General features: G+C 25.6%; 2 protein-coding genes across 2 annotated transcripts; both read left to right on the top strand.

Moving 5' to 3' along the window:
• Nucleotides 1-1320, top strand: LOC114164473 (gibberellin 3-beta-dioxygenase 1-like). The gene is made up of 2 exons (XM_028049161.2): nt 1-530; nt 643-1320. The coding sequence occupies exons 1-2, from the start codon at nt 52-54 to the stop codon at nt 1184-1186; spliced, it is 1023 nt and encodes a 340-aa protein (XP_027904962.1). The 5' UTR covers nt 1-51; the 3' UTR covers nt 1187-1320.
• A 9535-nt stretch (nt 1321-10855) lies between these two features.
• On the top strand, nt 10856-12172 carry LOC114164622 (gibberellin 3-beta-dioxygenase 1-like). The gene is made up of 2 exons (XM_028049355.2): nt 10856-11380; nt 11492-12172. The coding sequence occupies exons 1-2, from the start codon at nt 10890-10892 to the stop codon at nt 12039-12041; spliced, it is 1041 nt and encodes a 346-aa protein (XP_027905156.1). The 5' UTR covers nt 10856-10889; the 3' UTR covers nt 12042-12172.
• The last annotated feature ends 10917 nt before the right edge of the window (nt 12173-23089 follow it).

Here is a 23089-nt window from a genome sequence, read left to right on the forward strand (position 1 = left end):
CTATATATATACATATATCTTTCTCCCTCTCAACACACGAGCTTAACGAAAATGAATACTCTGAATGAAGCATACAAAGCACACCCTATTACCCTGGGTGATATCATCCCCATAGACTTTTCTTCTTCCCCGAGTTTACCCGATTCTCACTCATGGTCTGAACCCGTTCATGATGATGATGATGATTTCTCTGCAACATCATCCATACCCATCATAGACCTGAAGGATCCGAATGCCCAGAAACTGATAGCCCTTGCATGCGAGAACTGGGGTGCCTTCCATCTGAAGAACCATGGCATACCCTTAGATGTCACCGAAGAGGCCGAACAAGAACTCCAACGCCTCTTCTCTCTCCCTGCTGAACAAAAGATGAAGGCTCTCAGATCCCCCGATAGTGCCTCTGGTTATGGCAACGCAAGGATCTCACCTTTCTTCTCCAAGGCCATGTGGTACGAGGGATTCACCATCATCGGTGGTTCCTCCTCTCACGATGCCAAAAAGATATGGCCCCATGATTATCAAACATTCTGGTAAGTTCTTCACTTCACTTCAACCATGCAACACAACAACGTTGTTGGTTGTTGTTGTTGCTGTTGTTCTGTCTCTCCACAAACACTTATGTTTTTTTTTTGCTGCATGCAGTGACAGAATGGAGAAGTACGAGAAGCAAATGAGGAGCATAGCGGATAGACTAACAGATATGATGATGGAGGTGTTGGGGATTTCGGAGGAGAAAAGGAAGTGGGTCGGTGCGAGCGACGTGAGTACGGCTCTGCAGTTGAATTTCTACCCATGTTGTCCCGAACCGAACCGGGCCATGGGTTTGGCTCCTCACACCGACACTTCAATCTTCACCATTCTTCACGCCAAATCAAGCGGTCTTCAGATCTTCAAGGAGGGAAAGTGGATCCATGTGCACCCTCACCCCAACGCTCTCATTGTTCACACCGGCGATTTCACGCGCATCATGTCCAATGCACGCTTCTGCAGCCCTCTTCATCGCGTGGTGCCGAATCAGGACACTGAACGTTACTCCATGGCTTATTTCTACTCTCCGCCCACCGATTATGTTATCTCTCCGTCGGATCTTAACTCTGTTGCTCGTTTTCGTGATGTGACTGTGAAGGAGTATATTGGGATAAAGTCTCAGAAATTTGCTGACTCCCTTTCTTTCATCAGCACTTGAATCGTTTTGTACCTGCATGTTGTTGTTGTTGTAGCTTTTTAGTAAGACTAATAAGTTTGGTGATACCAACATCGGTTGTGACTTACTGTGGAATTTCAAAATAAATACAAATTGTTGTTCCAATGGTTGACTTATCAAGCTTATGTTTAATTTAATAATAAGAAGCTTGTTTCTACAAGGTCGGTGGTACATTCCTGTTTTATAGCTTCGGTCTTCGGTTCCTCACCGGAAAGGTTCTTCGTTATCCAAACCATCCATCCGGTTTAATTCATTTCGATGCTTAAATCAGGATAGATCAGATAAAATGCTGCAATACTGTAATCCAATCACATTACCCCGTATTTATATTACTCATAATTTTTTAAATATAAATGATAGTATTTTAGTATACAATTTTTTAAATATAAATGATAGTATTTTAGTAGATGATAATAATGTAATATTATTAAATTAATATATAAAATAAATTTATATTTATTAAAAATAAAGTGAAATGTTAAAAATAAAGTGAAATGAATAAAAAAATTAATTATTGATGAATAAAATAAATTAAGATAAACAATTTTATAGAAAATAGGTAAAAATAACCATTAATTTAAAAAAATAATAAATAATTATATTATAAATGGTAGAATTGGTATTATAAAATGTGGATAATAAAAGAGGAAATCCTCTTTATTATTATATATGATTTTTGCCTATCTTGGGTAGAATCTTCTATATTAGAAGATGAATTTTGGGTAAATGGAGGGATGAATATTAAGGAATTTAAAGATTAATTTTATTAGAATAAATGAATAATTTCAGTTATGTAATAGACTAAAAAAAGTTTAATAGATAAAGCTTAAAGGTTATTAAAATATTAATTATTGGATAAGTTAAAAATATTAAATTTTAATATTATATATATATATATATATTTATTTTTACCATCAAGAATATTTTAATATATATAATAAACAGTAATATATATTTATATATAAACATGTATAATAACTAAAATATTGTTAAAAAAATAATAATATATACTATTATTATTAATATATGCATATAATAATTCATAATAATAAAAACATATATAAATATCTATAATAATTAAAATATTATTAAAATTTAATATTTTTAATAATTATTGAATAAGGTAAAAATATTAAATTTAAACACAACTTTAATTATTATTATTAATTATTATACATATTTAAATATATTATTATTACTAATTACTATATACATACATATATTATTAATAATAATTATTATTTTTATATATACAATATTAATTACTATATACACTATTAAATATTATATATATATATATATATTAATGAAGTTTAAAAAATGAAAGATGTAATTATTATTATTTTAATTTTTTGATTTTGTACGATTTCGTTTAAATGAATATTTTAAATTTTTATTAAATTTTATTTTATTAACGTTTGTAAAATTGAAAAATATTTTAATTATCATAAAATTTTATTTAATATTTTAATTTGGAATACATAGAATTATAACATATTTATAAATATTTGATATAAAAAATAAAATAATATTTCTCTAATATTAAATATTTAATTATATCATATTTTTTTAGATAATTTATAATTTAAAAAAAGTAATTAATTAAAATAATAAGAAAAGGAATACAGATATAGTACACGTATATTTGTTACGGATAGACGAGGATGTGATAAAAATACTATACTTAAATTTTTTAATCATCCATCCTCTGCGTTATTTTCTTACATAATCATAGTCATTAACTTATTAATAAGATGGTTAAATATGTTTTTTTTTTCTTAATTTTTAGTTATTTTTGGAATTAGTCATTTCAAAATTTTGGACCAATTTAGTCTTTTATTTTTTGTTAAATGTATGGATTTAGTTCTTTTAATCAAATTTTGTTAAATTTATTTGACATTTCAAAACGCGTTTCAAGATTGTATTTGAGTTGTTTATACTATTTGACATATTTTTGTTTTAATGTTAAGTCAAATATAATTATGAAAAGTATTTGAAATATCAAATAAATATAACAAAATTTGATTAAAATAACTAAATTTATGTATTTCAAAAAATAAAGCACTAAATTGATCTAAAATTTCAAAATAGATTAATTCCAAAATTCACCTAAAATCAATAAATAAAAACATATTTAATTCTATTAATAATTACAAAATTCTTCATGCTTGTAAAATTAATACAAGAGATAAACATTGATGAGTCCACTTATTTATTTTTGTTTCCCGAAAGGCAAGAAACAGACAGGATGGACCGTTCTATACAATTTCTTAAGTTCTTAAAAACCAAATATATGATATAACAAGAAAATGAAAATAGTTTTACGTCGAAACTTTTTGAAGTTTTTTTGAATTTTTTGGTTCAAGTAAGAAGTTATCAATGAAACTTATTTCTTTTTATTCTTAGACTCATATTTAAGAGGATAAACTTGAAAATTATAGCTTTTGGTTCTGTACATTGCAGAGGAAAACCCCAGACATTGAAATGCTAAAATCTTTACTAATACTTTGTTCCTTCCTTTTTCATTTCATTTATATTTTCCCAAATACCAACACACCTACCTCACAACAACACCTCGACACACCCTTCTTACACCTCAACCATCTTAACCTTAAATATATAAAATAATATTAACTTACGTTTTAATTCAATTTCACAAAAATTAATTTATTCAAAATAAAATTATCTCTATCTATATATAATTTAATTTCGTTAGTAAGAGATTTTGGATACACATTTCCTCACACAAAAAAATCCAATGTAAAAATGGGGAGACTCTTAAAATTTTAATATTATGCTAATTATATATTTAAACTCAATTCAATTTTATAAAATATTAAAATGAATTTTATCTCCATTTTATATATTATAATTTGATTTTATTTGTAAAATGTTTTAAGCACTTTTTCATCATTAATCCAAATAGGTGATGAGTTCATCCGGGATGGGTAGGTAATCTTCAAAAAATTGTTTAAGATAAAAAATTTTGAGAATTTCAAATACATAAAATTTACTAAAACTAAACAAACTTTTATTTATATATAAGTTATATATATGGAAAAAAAAATTAAGGCCAAAGTTTTCTATAATTCTTTTATGTTTCATTCTTGAGGAGATAATTCTTTGAGAAGAGAGGCCTAACTCAACTCCACACCTCCTTATGTCGAGAAAAATATATTTCTTGTGTGTGGAACTAGAAATTAATCTTACTAAGATAAATTTTTTAAACAATAACTTTGATACTATTAGAAAAGTGAACTTTAAAGTCTGACTCAAACCCACAAAATTGACTTGTAAAGTGATGTTTGTACTTCATTTATATAGTATGATATTGTCTTATGTCCAATCAATATAAAATTTCTAACACAATACGAATGAAACAATAAATTTATAAATTTTTATTCTTATAAAATGTTTAACTTTCTTATGTTTACCTCGATATGAGATTTAGACTCAAATTTCACTCTAAGAATAATTATTCTAAGAATGTGTAAACTTAACTACTTAAAACTTTAATATATTAATGCAAAAATTATTTAAAAGAATATTTGTGAACTAAAATTTGAAATCTGAATCCAAATCTTACTTTTGTTTTGTAATAAAAAGAACCAAATTTGAATCCAAATTTAAAATTTTAATTTCAATTTTTCCTGAAAATTAAGTAAAAAAATTGGTATCACTAGATTAAGAGACGTATAAAATAAAATAATATCATTAGATTAAGACAATTATATTTAATTTTCACAAATAAAGAATACTCTATTTTTTTTTTCTATATTAGATATAATTAGATAATTGGTATCACTTTTAACAATCCGGTATTTAAGATGTATTTTAAGCGCAATTTTTTATTACAATATTAATTTTAATATTAATGATTGAATTAAGTATTTATTATTAAATTAAAAGTTATAATTTTGTAATAAAAATACGATCTTGTAATTATGATATTTTAAGAAATATTTAATATTTATTTAATATTTAATTATGAGTCGGTTTAACCAATTAATACCGCCTGATAGTTTAAATTTTTTTTCATCAACTAACTTTATTTTTACAAATATTATTACATATGTTTAAATATTTTCAACAACTAATTCTTAAAAAGAATTGATGAAAAATGAAGGGAAAACGTTTGAACTTAAAAATATTATGTTTATTTGAAAGTTATTATAATAGTATACAATTTTTTATTCAATATATTTTTTTCTCAGATAATTTGCCTCTAAATAACGAAAAAAGACAATAAATATTGATCATCACCTTAACTAATATCAAAAGTTGAGACTTTTGAATATCAATATAAAATGAGTAAATGTTAAAAGTGTTTTTTAATATTTGCTTAACAAATAATTTTAGAACTCCATATTTTAAATAACACTTTATTGAACATTTGTTTAAGAACCATCTTAAAAGATTTACAAAAATGATGTTAAATGAATTTTCTATAACAACGAAATTTATTATCAAGATTACTATTAATTAATTTATCATTTGTTATTTCATTTTTTATGTGCATCATCATGTGTAGTAATGTAGCCTAACTTTGGTTACCTATCCGTTTCTAAAATCTAAGAAAATGGTTTAGTTTTTAAAAGTTATTTTTAAAATAAGATGTAGGTAATAAAGCAATTACTATAAAGAACTAAACTAAATGCAAATATAATAAATTTAATAAGAAAAGTATATATGTGTTATTATAAAATAAAAATCGCATTAGAATAAGGTTGGTTAATTTTATATATTAGATTATAATATAGTGAGTTTGGTGCATGTATTTGGATTTAAGAAGAGCATGTAAAACACTTTGGAATTGGTATTGGACATAAAAATATAAAAATAAAAAATAGGAAGATTCATGCATATTGTAACGCAAGACTGAGTTTTGTTTGACTACAAAACATGTGAAAGACGAAAAACCTACAATAACTTTACATACAATTTAAATTTCAAACATCTTCAACATAATTTTTTCTTGGAGTTAGGATCACTAAAATAAACAGATTTATTTATTGATAGATAAAATATGTTTGAAATTGTTAAAATTTATGAAATAATTAAAATTATTGCAATTACTTATATGATTTGAAAGCTTGTTATCGATAAGAAACACTAACCCAATATTTAGCAATAAAGGAAGAGTTTGAACAAGGTTCGCATAATGTTTGTGAACTTTTTGAAGTCAACTTGGAACTCCTTATATTAAGAAAGTGTGTTACTTTCTAAAGGTCGTTGTAATTTCACTTGTGTGAAATCATCTCTTAATATTCATTATTTTAGACAAATAACATTATCTAATAAATCAACACCAATATATTTCTCTGTTAATCTTTTAAACGATGTAATTTAATATGCTTCTATGTCAGGTTGTCATAATCAACAACAAAAAATGACACTTACGTGATTGATTGCCAACTAATGACGTTATTAATTTTTAATAATATTTTTCACAACTAAGTTAAAAGGTATCTATGTGTGCTTATATATGAATCAATTTTAAAATTTTATTTTGTTCATGATCTTAATTTCAAAATTTCTAAATATTTTCTATTGTACATTTAAATCAATGTATTAATAATTGAAAAAGATAATATGAACAACAGACTAACATGTAATTTTGTAAACATATATGCATGACCCAAATTATTAATACAAATCTCATGTTTTAAGTCATTTTGTAAGACTCAAAGGATTCTTGACCAAAATATAATATTTGTTCTCATCCTCGTTCATAACTTATATGTCATTATTTTCTGAACATTACTTAAAAAAAAAACAAATTCAATCAAAACATTAATTTTCTCTTTCATAACTATTAATTAATAAAATCCCGAAAACAGGTTTTAATGAGCTCCCTTTATATATATATATATATATATATATATATATATATATATATATATATATATATATATATATATATACCAATAATATAAAAATGCAGAATATTTATAAGTAGTAATTAACATATTTTTACATTTCTCAAAAATAAGAATTTCTTTCTATTATTTGATTAAGTGAGAAGTGTATATATATATATATATATATATATATATATATATATATATATATATATATATATATATATATATATATATATATATATATATATATATATATATATATATATATATATATATATATATATATATATATACTTTTGAAGATTATGGAAGAATTATTATATTTTTTTCAAAAGTTTGATAAAAGCTTATTAAGTTTGAATGATATTCATCTAAATAAATATTATGTTGAGACAGATAATAAAAAAGATATAAAATATCTTTATATGATTGTAAATGGATCGAATAAAAAAAATGTATACTGAAGAAATACTTCAAATGTTGTCAATTTTTTCAACAATTTTATGTATATAAATGAATTAATATAAAAGATGGGTCAGTAATATAGTAGGCTACATTCGTCCTCATTAATTACTTTTCTGTTATTTTCTATAATAATGACGATGAATCGACAATTAAAGTTTATTTGGATCTTAATTCAACGACGTAATAGAAGTAAAGAATTGGACAATAAGTCTCACATTGCTTATGAGTGTTTAAATACTCTTACATTCCTTCACTCCCTCATACATCTTTTAAAGATAAAATTGTGATGTAGCTCCACACTTTAAAAGAGACAATACCTCAAGAACGCAGTGGTTGTTCCTAACAATGACTGCCAGACAAAATTGGGTCGAATCGGAATAATGTTCTCTCTTCAATGCACAATGGTCCAAATCTATTGTTTTTTTAATAAATTTGTTTCATAATACACATTCCACTCATAAAATTATGCATTATTTAAGAACATATTCAAATTCAGTAACAAAGAGCTCGGAGTAATTAGCTTATGACTTTTGATTGGCTACAATATTCCTCAATCTAGCAGCAAGTTGATTGAGGAATGGTGGGGTTTGTAGTAATTGAAACATGAAATAAGCAATCTTCAATTGTATTTTGGGAAATTTAAAAGGATAAACTTGAAAATTGTAGCTTCTCGTTCTGTACATTGCATACTAACCGTGGCTCTTCCTTTTTATAATGTTTAAGACTTTGGGATGCTAAATGCTCTACCAATACTTTCTTCTTTCCTTTCTCATTTTCATTCATATTTTCCCAAATACCAAAACACCTCACAACAAACCCATTACCCACCCCTATTACACCACAACCATCTTATCCTAATCTTTCTTATATAAAATAATATTAATACATCTAGTTTAATCTAAAAAAAAAATCATTTATAAAAAAAATTAATTTTATATATTATAATTTAGTCTTAAAATTGTTTAATACACCTCCTTAAAAATATTATTAAGTGTAAATATTGTTGGAATTTCGACATCAATTAGAAATAAGACCAATTCACAATATATAAGTGAGTCTAAATCTTACCTTACAAGCCGATTTTGTCCGGGTTCAGTTAAACTTAAATTTCACTTTTTAATATGGTATCAGAGCAATGAGTTAGAACATATTCTAATGAAATATAAGTCTATTATTTCACCTATTAGCGAACCACCTGTCGATGTCTAGTCTTACACACAAAATGCATATATTTCGACAGTGGAAATAAATCGGACTTAAAGTCCACTCCTTATAAAAAATTAAAAAACCAATAATAAAAAATGATACAATATATCCAAATATTGACTACGATAAATTTATATAAGTTTAATATTATATTAAAAAAATATATTTAAATTTAGCTCGATCTTACGAAATTAGAATAAATAAAATTGAAGTTTCAGGTTGATAAAAGTGAATACTCTCAATGAAGTATACAACACACACCTCTTACCCGATTCCTACGCATGGTCTGAACCCATTGATGATCATGATTTCTCGTTCAGCTTTTCTTCAATACTATGGAATTCCAAAATGAATAAAAATTGTTCGAATGTTCACTAATTAGCTTATGTCTAATTTTAATAACAAACAACGTTGATAAAATTGTGTACAATTTAAATGGTTAAAGGACGAGAGCAGATTTTTCTAATAAGCATTATTGAAAAAGAAGAGAAAAATGATAAAATAACAGTGCAGAATACTCATATATATATATACGTTTTTTTTTCTTAAAAAACTTATTTTTTATTTATGATAAAATTACAAAAACTTAGATAACAACTACTAGCATTAAAAACGTTATAAAGAGAATATAGTCTCGTGATTGAGGTATTAGATGAGTTTGAGTTCCTATAAGACCAGGACAATGTAACAGGAACAACTCAAAAAATCTACGGTACTCATCATAAGATTAAAATGTTATAGTTAAATTTTTTATTAACCCACCTTCTGCGTTATTTTCTTACATAATCATAGTAATCAACTTATGAATAATTATAAAACTCTTAAGGCATGTAAAATTAATGCAAAAGAGATAAACATTGATGGATCCACTTATTTATTTTGTTTCCCCAGAGGCTAGAAACAGACCGGATGGACCGTTATACAATTTTTTAAGTTCTTAAAAACCAAATATATGATATAACAAAGAAAATAAAAATAGTCTTACATTGAAGTTTTACATTGAAACTTATTTTTTTTTATTCTTTGACTCATATTTAAAAGGATAAACTTGAAAATTGTAGCTTTTGGTTCTGTACATTGCTGCAGAGGAAAAACCCAGACATTGGCTCTTCCTTTTTATAATATTTAAGACTTTGGAATGCTAAAATCTCTACCAATACTTTTGTTCCTTCCTTTGTCATTTTCATCTATATTTTCCCAAATACCAAAACACCTCAGAACAAGTCCAATACCAGCCCCTCTTACATCTGAACCATCCCAACTCAATCTTTCTTTTATATGTATATAAAATAATATTAACACATTCTATTTTAATCTGAAAAAGTTATTTTACTAAAATAAAAAGTTATCTCTACCTATATATAATCTAGTTTTGTTAAATATAATATTTTCAATACTCGAGTATAAAAATCGAAAAGATTAAAATATGTATTCTTCTTATGTTTTTAATACCATATTAAGATCATATATTTAAATTTAGTTCAATTCAACAAAATATCAGATCAAGTGAAGTTTATTTAAATGGATTTTCTTAAAAAATATTTGAAGTACATTTTATTATGGAATGAGTTAATATAAACATTAATGAGACATGAGTCTAACCACATGAGATATTGACACCGTTCTCAATCCAAAACTTTAAGACAATGAGTTTATGGATATTTATCCTTCTATAATGCTCTACTTTCTCATTTTTAGTCAACGTGAGACTTAGATTTACACTTGGATTCTTAACCATCTCTCCAAAGTAAGTCCCTTCAACCACATTGGTACATTCTTCTTCCAGCGAAAACATTCCCAATCACGAATATCCCTTTTGGTTTTTTCTGTATCGTTATTTTTCTTAACAGGACACGCTTATTTGTAATTTTTGTCAGAAAGACTATCGATACAAAGACCTTATCGCAATGCATTCGTCTGAACAGTATAAGGAAATTCTTAACTTAATCACTTAAAACTTTAATATATTAATGCAAAACTTATTAAAAAGAATATTTTTGAATTAAAATTTGAAATCTGAATCGAAATCTTTCCTTTGTTTTGTAATAACAAAGAGCGAAACTTGTCTCGACCGGCCACTTTGTGTGCCTCTATATATATATATAGATATCTTTGTACATCTCTAGTCTCTAAGTTGGAGTTTGAGCTTAATGAAAATGAAAATGGGTACTCTGAATGAAGCATACCAAGAACACCCTCTTACCCTTGATGAAATCATCCCCATAGATTTTTCTTCTTCCTCGAGTTTACCCGATTCCCACATATGGTCTGAACCCATTGCTGCTGATTTCTCATCCAACGATCCTGCAGCATCACCCATGCCCACCATAGACCTCATGGATCCCAATGCCAACAAACTCATAATCCTTGCATGTCAGAACTGGGGTGGCTTCCATTTGAAGAACCATGGAATACCCTTATCTGTCATTCAAGGCACTGAACAAGAACTCGAACGCCTCTTCTCTCTCCCACTCCAACAAAAGATGCAGGCTCTCAGATCCACCGATGGTGCCACTGGATATGGCATCCCAAGGATTTCACCTTTCTTCTCCAAGTTCATGTGGCACGAAGGTTTCACCATCGTCGGGTCTTCCTATGACGATGTGAAAAAGATATGGCCCAATGATTATCAACCATTCTGGTAAGTTCAACCTCAAACAAACACCTTTAAGGTATATGTTTATGTTTTTTCAAACACATTGCATGATGTCATGACAAACACTGATATATGATGATAATAAACACTGTGCAGTGACGCAATGGAGAAGTATCAGAAGGAAATGAACAGTTTAGCGGAGAGTCTAACAGAAATGGTGTTCGATGTGTTGGGGATTTCGGAGGAAAAAAGGAAGTGGATGGGTACAAGCGACGTGAGTTCGGCTCTGCAGATGAATTACTACCCGAGTTGTCCCGAACCGGACCGAGCCATGGGTTTGGCTCCTCACACCGACACTTCGATCTTCACCATTGTTCATGTTACAGAAAGTGGTCTTCAACTGTTCAAGGAAGGAAAGTGGATCCGGGTGCAGCCTCCGCCGAACACTCTCCTTGTTCACGGCGGCGATATTCTGCACATGATGTCCAATGGACGGTTCTGCAGCCCTCTTCACCGCGTGGCGGCGACTGAGTGCAAGAAACGTTACTCCATTGCTTATTTCTATGCTCCACCCACAGATTATGTGGTGTCTCCGACGGTGGCCGGGGACGATGATGTTGCTCGTTTTCGTGATGTCACTGTGATGGAGTACATTGGGATCAAGGCTGACAAATTTGGAGAGTCACTCTCTGTCGTTAGCATTTGAAATTTTCTCCATTTATCTTTATCAACCTGCATGTTGTAGCTCTTTGGTTACACTAATAAAAAGTTTGGTAATAGCAACATGCTTGTCCCTTACCATGGAATATTCCAAAATAAATGAAATTTCTTGGCTTATGTTTAATTTAGAAAATTATACTTTAACTTTTATTTCTTTTACCTCTTTACTTCTGATACGTAATTTAATTTGAATTATTGATTTTTTTAAAAGAAAAGATTAATCAGTAATTCATACTAAATTATTAAATCACGTTAATAAAAAATGAAAATTATAATATTATTTTAAGAAGTTTGATAAGATTGTTTACCATTTAAATGTTCAAATAAGAAAAATGATAACAGTGAATAATGATATTCTCAATAGGGATGGCAACGGGGCGGGGCGGGGACGGGTTTCGTTATCCCATACCCATCCCCGCATAAAAAATTCATCCCCATCCCCATACCCAAACCCAACGGGTATCAAACTTTTTTCCCATCCCCATCCCCACCGAGTAACGGGTATAATCTCGTACCCATACCCGTACCCGTGTTCTAACTACTTCAATATTAATTTTTATAAAAGAAAAAAGTTTACGGTAAAGAAAACATAATATTATGAAATATTCAATATTAGGAGGATTTTCTTCGATGCCAAATACCTTAAAATAAATTATAATTGTTTACATTTTATATTAGAATACCAAATAAAATTTCATGTGAACCAAAACATTTGTTAAATTTGCAAACTACAACATTGATGAACTTAGTTGATAAAATTAAAAAATATTTCAAAAAAATATAAAAGGAAAACAAACATTTAAATTAAAATATATTTTAAATGTTTGTTTACTTCAATTTTTTAAATTCTAATGAATATCTTTTTTATACACTAATAAAAGTTATAATATATCACTTGATCAAAATGACACAAAGAATAAATAATAAACATAATAATAAAAGGAAAACAAATATTCAAATTAAAATATATTTTAAATGTTTGTTTACTTCAATTTTTTAAATTATAATGAATCTCTTTTTTATACACTAATAAAAGTTATAATACATCACTTGATCAAAATGACACAAAGAACAAATAATAAACATAATAATAAAATTTTGACATAGATTTTGTATCTTTTGAACTTCAATATATGTTGGATAGTGACAAAAAAATATTCATAGCAATTACATTAAATTTTTATATTGTAGTAAATAAAAGTTATTTATACAATTAAAGTGGAAAAAATTACAGTATGATTAATAGTGAGTTATAAAATAACAAATAATTAGATAGAATATATCGAAATATTATTCTACATGATGAAAATAAACAATAAATAAAAATATTAAAAGACTAACAAATGTGTGTTTTAGAAATAATTTGAGAGACTATCGAAAGAAATCGCACAAAGGAAATCAAATGTATAATTAAGGTATGATAAAATGAAAAATACCTTACAGAACTAATTATTAAATTATGTTTGAAGTGGTTAAAATTAAATAGAAATATCATTAGTGACCAAAAAATTTGTCATTAAATTACATATAAATTAGTAATTAAATTGGTCACTAAATCAAGTACAGATTCGATCATTGAATCGGTCACTAATTTAGTCATTGATTCAGACAATAAATCAACTACTACCACCAATGACGAAAAATAGTGACTGATATGGGTTACTGACTAAATCAGTCACCATTTCATGTTTTTCTTGTAGTGAATTATCATATACTATTCCTAAATATCATTATATATATATATATATATATATATATATATATATATATAAAATTTTAACCACTTCAAATAGAATTTAAAGTGAAAAAATTACATTATGATTAATAATGAGTTATAAAATAAAAAATAATTAGATAGAATATATCGAAATATTATTCTACATGATGAAAATAAAAAAAATAAATAAAAATATTAAAAAACTAACAAATGTGTGTTTTAGAAATAATTTGAGAGACTATCGAAAAAAATCACACAAAGGAAATCAAATGTATAACTAAGGTATGATAAGACGAAAAATATCTTAGAGAATTAAGAAAACTTTTCAAATATTAACATATAATTAATGGTTGAAAAATAACGAAAATTATTTTAATGAAACAAAAGAGTTCTTCAAATTAAACAAAAATTAATAATAATAATAAGTAAAGAATTTTTTTTATATTATCTTAAATTGAGAGTATAAACATTCTCATGTGAAAGAAAAATTTATAATAAATAAAAATATTAAAAAATAATATAAATATTCAAATGTGAGGCATAATTTTTTTTTAATTAACATACATCATTTTAACATAATTACTTAAAGGTTATGATAAAATAAAAAATATATTGGAGATGAGAATGAGTTTCATGACAAATGAAATAATTAAAAGAAAAAAAAAAAAAAATATATATATATATATATATATATATATATATATATATATATATATATAGGAGTTACTTGATTAATTGTGAATATTTTAATAATTTAAACGAGAATGGAGATATGGCGGGGACGGGTATTATGGCGGGTATATGTACATCCTCATACCCATCCCCATACCCAACTGAAAAAGTCGGGGATTCCCCATACCCATACCCATACCCAGTCAATGCGGGGATTCCCCGTCAAAACGGGGACGAGTTCGGGCAATACCCACGGGGACGGGTTTATTTGCCATCTCTAATTCTCAACATGCTTGTTTTTGTTTTCTTAAGAAATTCACTTTTATGTATGGAAAAAAACAAAAACAAAAAACTTAGATGACAACTACAAACATTGAAATGGTTATTAAGAGAATAAAGTTTCGTGTTTGATCCAAATGGACTACAAAACTCTCTTCCAATTGAGAAAGAAACAGAGAAGTTATGGTTGAACTAATATTGAGGCAACTTTACAGATGAAGATGAGTTTGAGTTCCTATCAGACAGGAATGTAACATGAACAACTAAAAACTCCAATTGTCATGTCAAATTATAACTTTTTTACGAGTTAAATATATTTGGTTCTCAAAACTTTTAATATATTCAAACTTTAAAATTAATCGATATACTCATCTTAATTCAATTGTGCTATAATTTTTTTAATAGTTTACATTTGATATGTTCTACCTCTACCTCAAATGTCAGTATCCAATATTGTTTACACAACAAAAAAGTAAGACCATTGTAACATTGTTTACACGAAAAAAATAATTATAATTAATGACCGATTTAAATACTAATTTTTTTATACCCAAAACTTGATAATTATTTAGTAATTAATGTAGAGTCTAATTTACAAAGTAATTATAATCTTTTATTAATAATAATAATGATTATTTCAAAGATAATAATTTCTAATTTATGAGTTAGTATTTAAATTAGTAGGTCATTAGCTATTTTTTATCTTTAAAATTAATTCCTATTTAACAATTTTATTATAGTTTAAGCTCATTTATAACATTAATTAATTCTAATATTAATTGTTGAATCAAATATTTATTATTAAATTAAAAATTATAATATTTTATCAATAGTATAATATTATAATAATAGCTTTTAAAGCAATATTTAATATTTATTTAATTTTTAATTATGACTTGGTTCACCCAATTGATACTATTATACAAATATTTTAAATGTTGTGTTTTTTTGAAAGTTATTATAATAGTATACAATTTTTTGTTCAATATATATATTTTTGTCTTATTATACAAATATTTTAAATGTTGTGTTTTTTTGAAAGTTATTATAATAGTATACAATTTTTTGTTCAATATATATATTTTTGTCTCAGATAAGTTGCCTCTAAATAACCAATTCATCTTAAAAAACAAAGACAATAAGTTGAGACTTTTGAATATCAATATAAAATGAATAAATGTTAAAATTATTTTTCAACATTCACCTTTACAAATTTTCATATTAGATGATTTTTTTTTGTTGTAAATTTGTTAAAAGAATTTGTAAGAAAATACCTTTTTCTGCTCATTTTTCTTTAGGATTTTAATTGACAGGTAATTTCTTCGTAAAATAATTATTTTCTACAAAATTATAAAATTCATAACCATTTCCTACAAAATTTGTTGTGAAAATTATTTTAAAAAAAATATTTTACAAAAAAATTAGAACAATTTCTAATAAAATTTTGTTTATAACAAAATCTATAAATATTTTCTATAAAAGAAAATTTAAAAAGAAAATTGCAAGAAATATGAGTTTTTTAGTTGTGATTTTTTTAACAAATAATGTTGGAAGTCCATATTTTTAATAACACTTAATCGAAAATTTGTTTAAGAACCATATTAAAAGACTTACAAAAACTTGTTAAATGAATTTTCTGTGACAACGAAATTTATTATTAGTTACTACTATTAATTAATTTATCATTTGTTATTTTATTTTTTATGTGGATCATCATATATAGTAATGAATAATTTAGTGCAACTGAAACTAATAGAAAAGAAGTAACAAATCCTAACCTAACTTTGGTCACCTGTCTGTTTCTAAAATTTAAGAAAATGGTTTAGTTTTTAAAAGTTATTTTTAAAAAAGATGTACGTAATAAAGCAATTACTTTAAAGAACCAAACTAAAATGCAAGTATAATAAATTTTATAAGAAAAATCAGAAAGTATGTGTTATTACAAAATAAAAATCGCATTATATTATTAAGAACGAGAAACTTAATTTATAATACAAAGGTAAGGTTAGTTAATTATGCATTAGATTATAATATAGTGAGGTCGGTGCATGTATTATGGAGTTACGGAGAGCATGTAAAACACTTTGAGATTAAAACTTGGAAGATTCATGCATATTGTAATGCAAGACTGAGTTTTATTATACTACTTCAAACATTTACCTGTTAGAAAGACTTTTTACTACAAAACATGTGAAAAGAAAGGAAATTCGTAGACGAAAAACCTACAATAACTTTACACACAATTCAAATTTCAAACCCCTTCATCATTTTTTCTTAGAGTTACGATCAGTAAAAGAAACAGATTTATTGATAGAATTATTTGAGAAATTTCGTAGATGTTGATGTTGGAAATTTCACATCGACTAGAGATAAGATCAATTTATAATATATAAGTAGGGTACAATCTTTATCTTACAAACTGATTTTGTAAGGTTGAGTTTGATTTAAAATTCACTTCTAATATGATATCAGAGTCAGGTTAGAGTCTATGTTAGCAAAATTTCTAGTTCCACGTACATGATGAATATACCTCAGCCGATATAAAGTGTGTTAGAAATATCACATCGACTAAAAATAAAACCAATTTATAATATATAAATGAGATGTAATTCTTATCTTATGAACCGAAAATGTAATTATATTAGAAAAAATGAAGACCAGTAACAAATGACACTCTTCTCCAAATGAATACAGAAGATGGGCCAATAATATAACATGCAACATTTGTATGAATTCATAACTGCTCTGTCATCTTCTTCTGCAACATAACTTACAACAAAACAAATTCAATCAAAACTTTTTTCCCTTTCATTAAGACACTCTTACACATATATAAATACTTATACAGAGATCGACTAATAACACAACATGCAATATCTGTTCCCCTTCAATACCATCTCTCCAATAACATAACATGCACCATTTTTAAGTATTATAATAAGTAAAAATAAAAAAATTGAATGTTGTATGATTTTTTTTTTTACATTAATTAAAATTTTGAATTGAAGATATATAATCAACATGGAGTTTGTTAGAAGATTCTACACGCTTGAACTTTACAATAGAGTCTATAATGTTTGTATTATTTATTTACTTGCTTAATATTGTAAATACATGTATTTGATTTTTCTTTTCCCTTTAATCAAATCATGTTACTTAATATATTTATTTATATAAGTTTCACATAACACTATCCTTCTCCATCATGTTATTCTTGACTTCTTCGTCTTTTACACGTTGCTCTGCCACTTAGTGTTTAGCATGTTAATATTTGCTTTTCGAAACTGATTCTGTGAATTGATTAATCTGTAATTAAAATTTAGCCAAATTGTGTTTTGGCATGTACTTAAATTTTTTAATCACCCATCTTCTACGCTATTTTCTTACATAATCATAGTCATTAACTTATCAATAGTTATAAAACTCTTACGCATGTAAAATTAATACAAAAATTAACTTTGATGAGTCCACTTGTTTATTTTGTTTCCCGAGAGGCAAGAAACAGACCGGATAGACCGTTCTATACAATTTTTTACATTCTTAATTAAAGGCCAAATATATGATATAGCAAGAAAATAAAAATAGTTTTACGTTGAAAATACTTAAATTTTTTAGTTTTTGTTTTCAATTAAGAAGTTATCAATGAAACTTATTTCGTTTTACCTTTCACTCATTTAAAAGTATAAACTTGAAAATTGTAACTTTTACATTGACTCTTCCTTTTTTTTTTTATAATGTTTAAGACTTTGGGATGCTAAAATCTCTACCTATACTTTGTTCCTTCCTTTGTCAGTTTCATTTATATTTTCCCAAATACTAATAAAACATCTCAAAAGAAGTCCAATATCCACCCCTCTTACATGTAAACCATCGTAACCCGATCTTTCTTACATTTATAAACCAATATGCTTATACAATGAATGAATAAAATGTTATAAATGGACGAGTCATATTGCACCCTAATTATAATAAAATCGTTCGATATTAAGAAAATTATGAAAAACTTCTTAGGCAAAAAGTATTATATCTCTTAGTTTCATGGAAACACTAAATTAACAAAAAAAAAAACTTGTGTGACTCTTTATTTGCGAGTTGGTGAACCAACATGGATTTAATCTGGGTGAGCCGGATTCTAGGTGAGCTGAGTAAAAAATCAACCCTATTAAAATTTGTAAAAAAATTTCAACCCAACCTGAATCTATAATGAACCAGATTGACTCATGAGTTCCAATCCATTTTAATAGTTCTAATTAAAACACACACAAAAAGCTTTATTTGATAACACTGTGTCATTGTATTTCAAAGATTTTCAACTATAAATCACATTTTAATAGTTTAAATATTTTTCTTATTTTTACTCTAGTACACCAATAACATGTAATTGACCATATATAAAAAAATGACCTTAAAATAATTGAATTCGAATTAGAGATTATTTTCCTTAAAATTTGGAAGACATTACGTAGTAAGAAAGAAGGACTCGAATATATATTTTGCAATAAATATTTTAACTTTTCCATTGAAAAATGATTTCGTTATATATTGATGGTAAAATAAGTTTAAATATTTTTATTTTATTATACGTAAATGGTTTATTGAAAAGTGTTACATACGTAATATTTTATATATTACTTGACAAATTAAAATAATTCTATAAAATTTATTTATTCACGTTAAAATAACTTTGAAACAAATTACATAAATTTGTTCAGAGTTTTAAAATACTGCAATTATATTAATTAAATATAAAATATTTTATATATATTATTTATCTATATTTATTTATATATTATTTTATTGAAAGCTAATAATTTTAGTTATATAATAAAATTTCATATTTACACAATATATTATAAGAAAATAATAAAAATTGAAATAAAATCATTGTAACATAATATTTTGAATACCCCAAGTTTAATTTAAATCTTCATAAACTAAATGACAATTTCATACAAATAAAAAAGTCCAATGGTTCATCTCATTATATCAATTTCTCTGTAATCATTCTGTACAATATGGTCCATACTTTATAAGTATTAACTTATATAAGTCGCGAACAGATTTATACATATACAAATACAGAGATGGACATGCAAGATTTGTTCACATTCAATACCATCTCTGTCCAATAAGATAACAAGCAGCATATATGTATATACCTAATAGTAATTACCACACCCTTAAATTTCTGTTCTTAATTTTAATATTTTAAAACCATCATAACATTTTTTTTAAATTATTCTGTTATGCATTACTTTTAGTATTATTTGGATAACAAAATAATATTTTATAAAATAACACTATAAAAAAATTATTAAATAACAATTAATTTAGAAAAATTAATCATTATATCGAATAAATTAAATATTTTATGAATTAAAAATTATTAATTTATAAAATAACTGTTATTACATATATTAATAACTTAATTTATAAATCATATTTAACTAGTAACTAACTATTTTTAATTTCTAAACTAATAATTATTTAATAATTTTTTATAGTGTAAACATTCGATTTATTAGAAAATATCCGCGTATATGTGCTAAATATTGTAAATATCCATTTGATACTTTCAATTATTTTTTACATTCCAAAATATATTTTCATATTGATGGTTTGTTATATATAAAGAAATATCCCTTATTAGAGAGACTTAACTTAGCAATGTAAAAAAACTACTTAGCAATGTAAAAAAACTACTTATGTTTTTGGTCTGAGTAGAGATGGCAAATAAACCCGTCCCCGTGGGTATTGCCCGAACCCGTCTCCGTTTTGACGGGGAATCCCCGCATTGACTGGGTGTGGGTATGGGTATGGGGAATCCCCGACTTTTTCAGTTGGGTATGGGGATGGGTATGGGGATGTACATATACCCGCCATAATACCCGTCCCCGCCATATCTCCATTCTCGTTTAAATTATTAAAATATTCACAATAATCAAGTAACCCCTATATATATATATATATTTTTTTTTTTTCTATTTTTTATTTCTTTTAATTATTTCATTTGTCATGAAACTCATTCTCATCTCCAATATATTTTTTATCTTATCATAACCTTTATGTAATTATGTTAAAATGATGTATGTTAATTAAAAAAAAATTATGCCTCACATTTGAATATTTATATTATTTTTTAATATTTTTATTTATTATAAATTTTTCTTTCACATGAGAATGTTTATACTCTCAATTTAAGATAATATAAAAAAAATTCTTTACTTATTATTATTATTATTAATTTTTGTTTAATTTGAAGAACTCTTTTGTTTCATTAAAATAATTTTCGTTATTTTTCAACCATTAATTATATGTTAATATTTGAAAAGTTTTCTTAATTCTCTAAGATATTTTTCGTCTTATCATACCTTAGTTATACATTTGATTTCCTTTGTGTGATTTTTTTCGATAGTCTCTCAAATTATTTCTAAAACACACATTTGTTAGTTTTTTAATATTTTTATTTATTTTTTTTATTTTCATCATGTAGAATAATATTTCGATATATTCTATCTAATTATTTTTTATTTTATAACTCATTATTAATCATAATGTAATTTTTTCACTTTAAATTCTGTTTGAAGTGGTTAAAATTTTATATATATATATATATATATATATATATATATATATATATAATGATATTTAGGAATAGTATATGATAATTCACTACAAGAAAAACATTAAATGGTGACTGATTTAGTCAGTAACCCATATCAGTCACTATTTTTCGTCATTGGTGGTAGTAGTTGATTTATTGTCTGAATCAATGACTAAATTAGTGACCGATTCAATGATCGAATCTGTACTTGATTTAGTGACCAATTTAATTACTAATTTATATGTAATTTAATGACAAATTTTTTGGTCACTAATGATATTTCTATTTAATTTTAACCACTTCAAACATAATTTAATAATTAGTTCTGTAAGGTATTTTTCATTTTATCATACCTTAATTATACATTTGATTTCCTTTGTGCGATTTCTTTCGATAGTCTCTCAAATTATTTCTAAAACACACATTTGTTAGTCTTTTAATATTTTTATTTATTGTTTATTTTCATCATGTAGAATAATATTTCGATATATTCTATCTAATTATTTGTTATTTTATAACTCACTATTAATCATACTGTAATTTTTTCCATTTTAATTGTATAAATAACTTTTATTTACTACAATATAAAAATTTAATGTAATTGCTATGAATATGTTTTTGTCACTATCCAACATATATTGAAGTTCAAAAGATACAAAATCTATGTCAAAATTTTATTATTATGTTTATTATTTGTTCTTTGTGTCATTTTGATCAAGTGAGGTATTATAACTTTTATTAGTGTATAAAAAAGAGATTAATTATAATTTAAAAAATTGAAGTAAGCAAACATTTAAAATATATTTTAATTTGAATATTTGTTTTCCTTTTATTATTATGTTTATTATTTATTCTTTGTGTCATTTTGATCAAGTGATATATTATAACTTTTATTAGTGTATAAAAAAGATATTCATTAGAATTTAAAAAATTGAAGTAAACAAACATTTAAAATATATTTTAATTTAAATATTTGTTTTCCTTTTATATTTTTTTGAAATATTTTTTAATTTTATCAACTAAGTTCATCAATGTTGTAGTTTGCAAATTTAACAAATGTTTTGGTTCACATGAAATTTTATTTGGTATTTTAATATAAAATGTAAACAATTATAATTTATTTTAAGGTATTTGGCATCAAAGAAAATCCTCCTAATATTGAATATTTCATAATATTATGTTTTCTTTACCGTAATTTTTTTTCTTTTATAAAAATTAATATTGAAGTAGTTAGAACACGGGTACGGGTATGGGTACGAGATTATACCCGTTACCCGGTGGGGACGGGGATGGAAAAAAAGTTTGATACCCGTTGGGTTTGAGTATGGGGATGGGGATGAATTTTTTATGCGGGGATGGGTATGGAATAGCGAAACCCGTCCCCGCCCCGCCCCGTTGCCATCCCTAGTCTGGAGTGAATGTTAAAAAATATAATAGATGGAGATGAATTTGACAGAAAGAAGAGAATGTAAAACACCGTAAATGGCGTGAACATTGCATATCAACTCTATACATGTATAACTTTGGATGTTGAATAAGATTCACCAATGCAATGCAAAACATTGGAATTAGAACTGTTAAAACGGATAACCCGACTCGACTCGATTTACACAGGTTAATGATTTAGTGAACCAATCCAACCCGACTCACTTTTCAGTGAGCCAAAAAAATTCTAATCCGACCCAACTCATCACGAGTTGACAGATTAAACAGGTTGGCTCACGGATTAACTTAATTAAATTTTTTTATTTTTATTTTTTTT

This window comes from Vigna unguiculata, chromosome 9, assembly GCF_037176805.1.
Source record: "Vigna unguiculata cultivar grain cowpea cultivar isolate G323 ecotype 2 chromosome 9, ASM3717680v1, whole genome shotgun sequence".
NCBI lineage: Eukaryota > Viridiplantae > Streptophyta > Magnoliopsida > Fabales > Fabaceae > Vigna > Vigna unguiculata.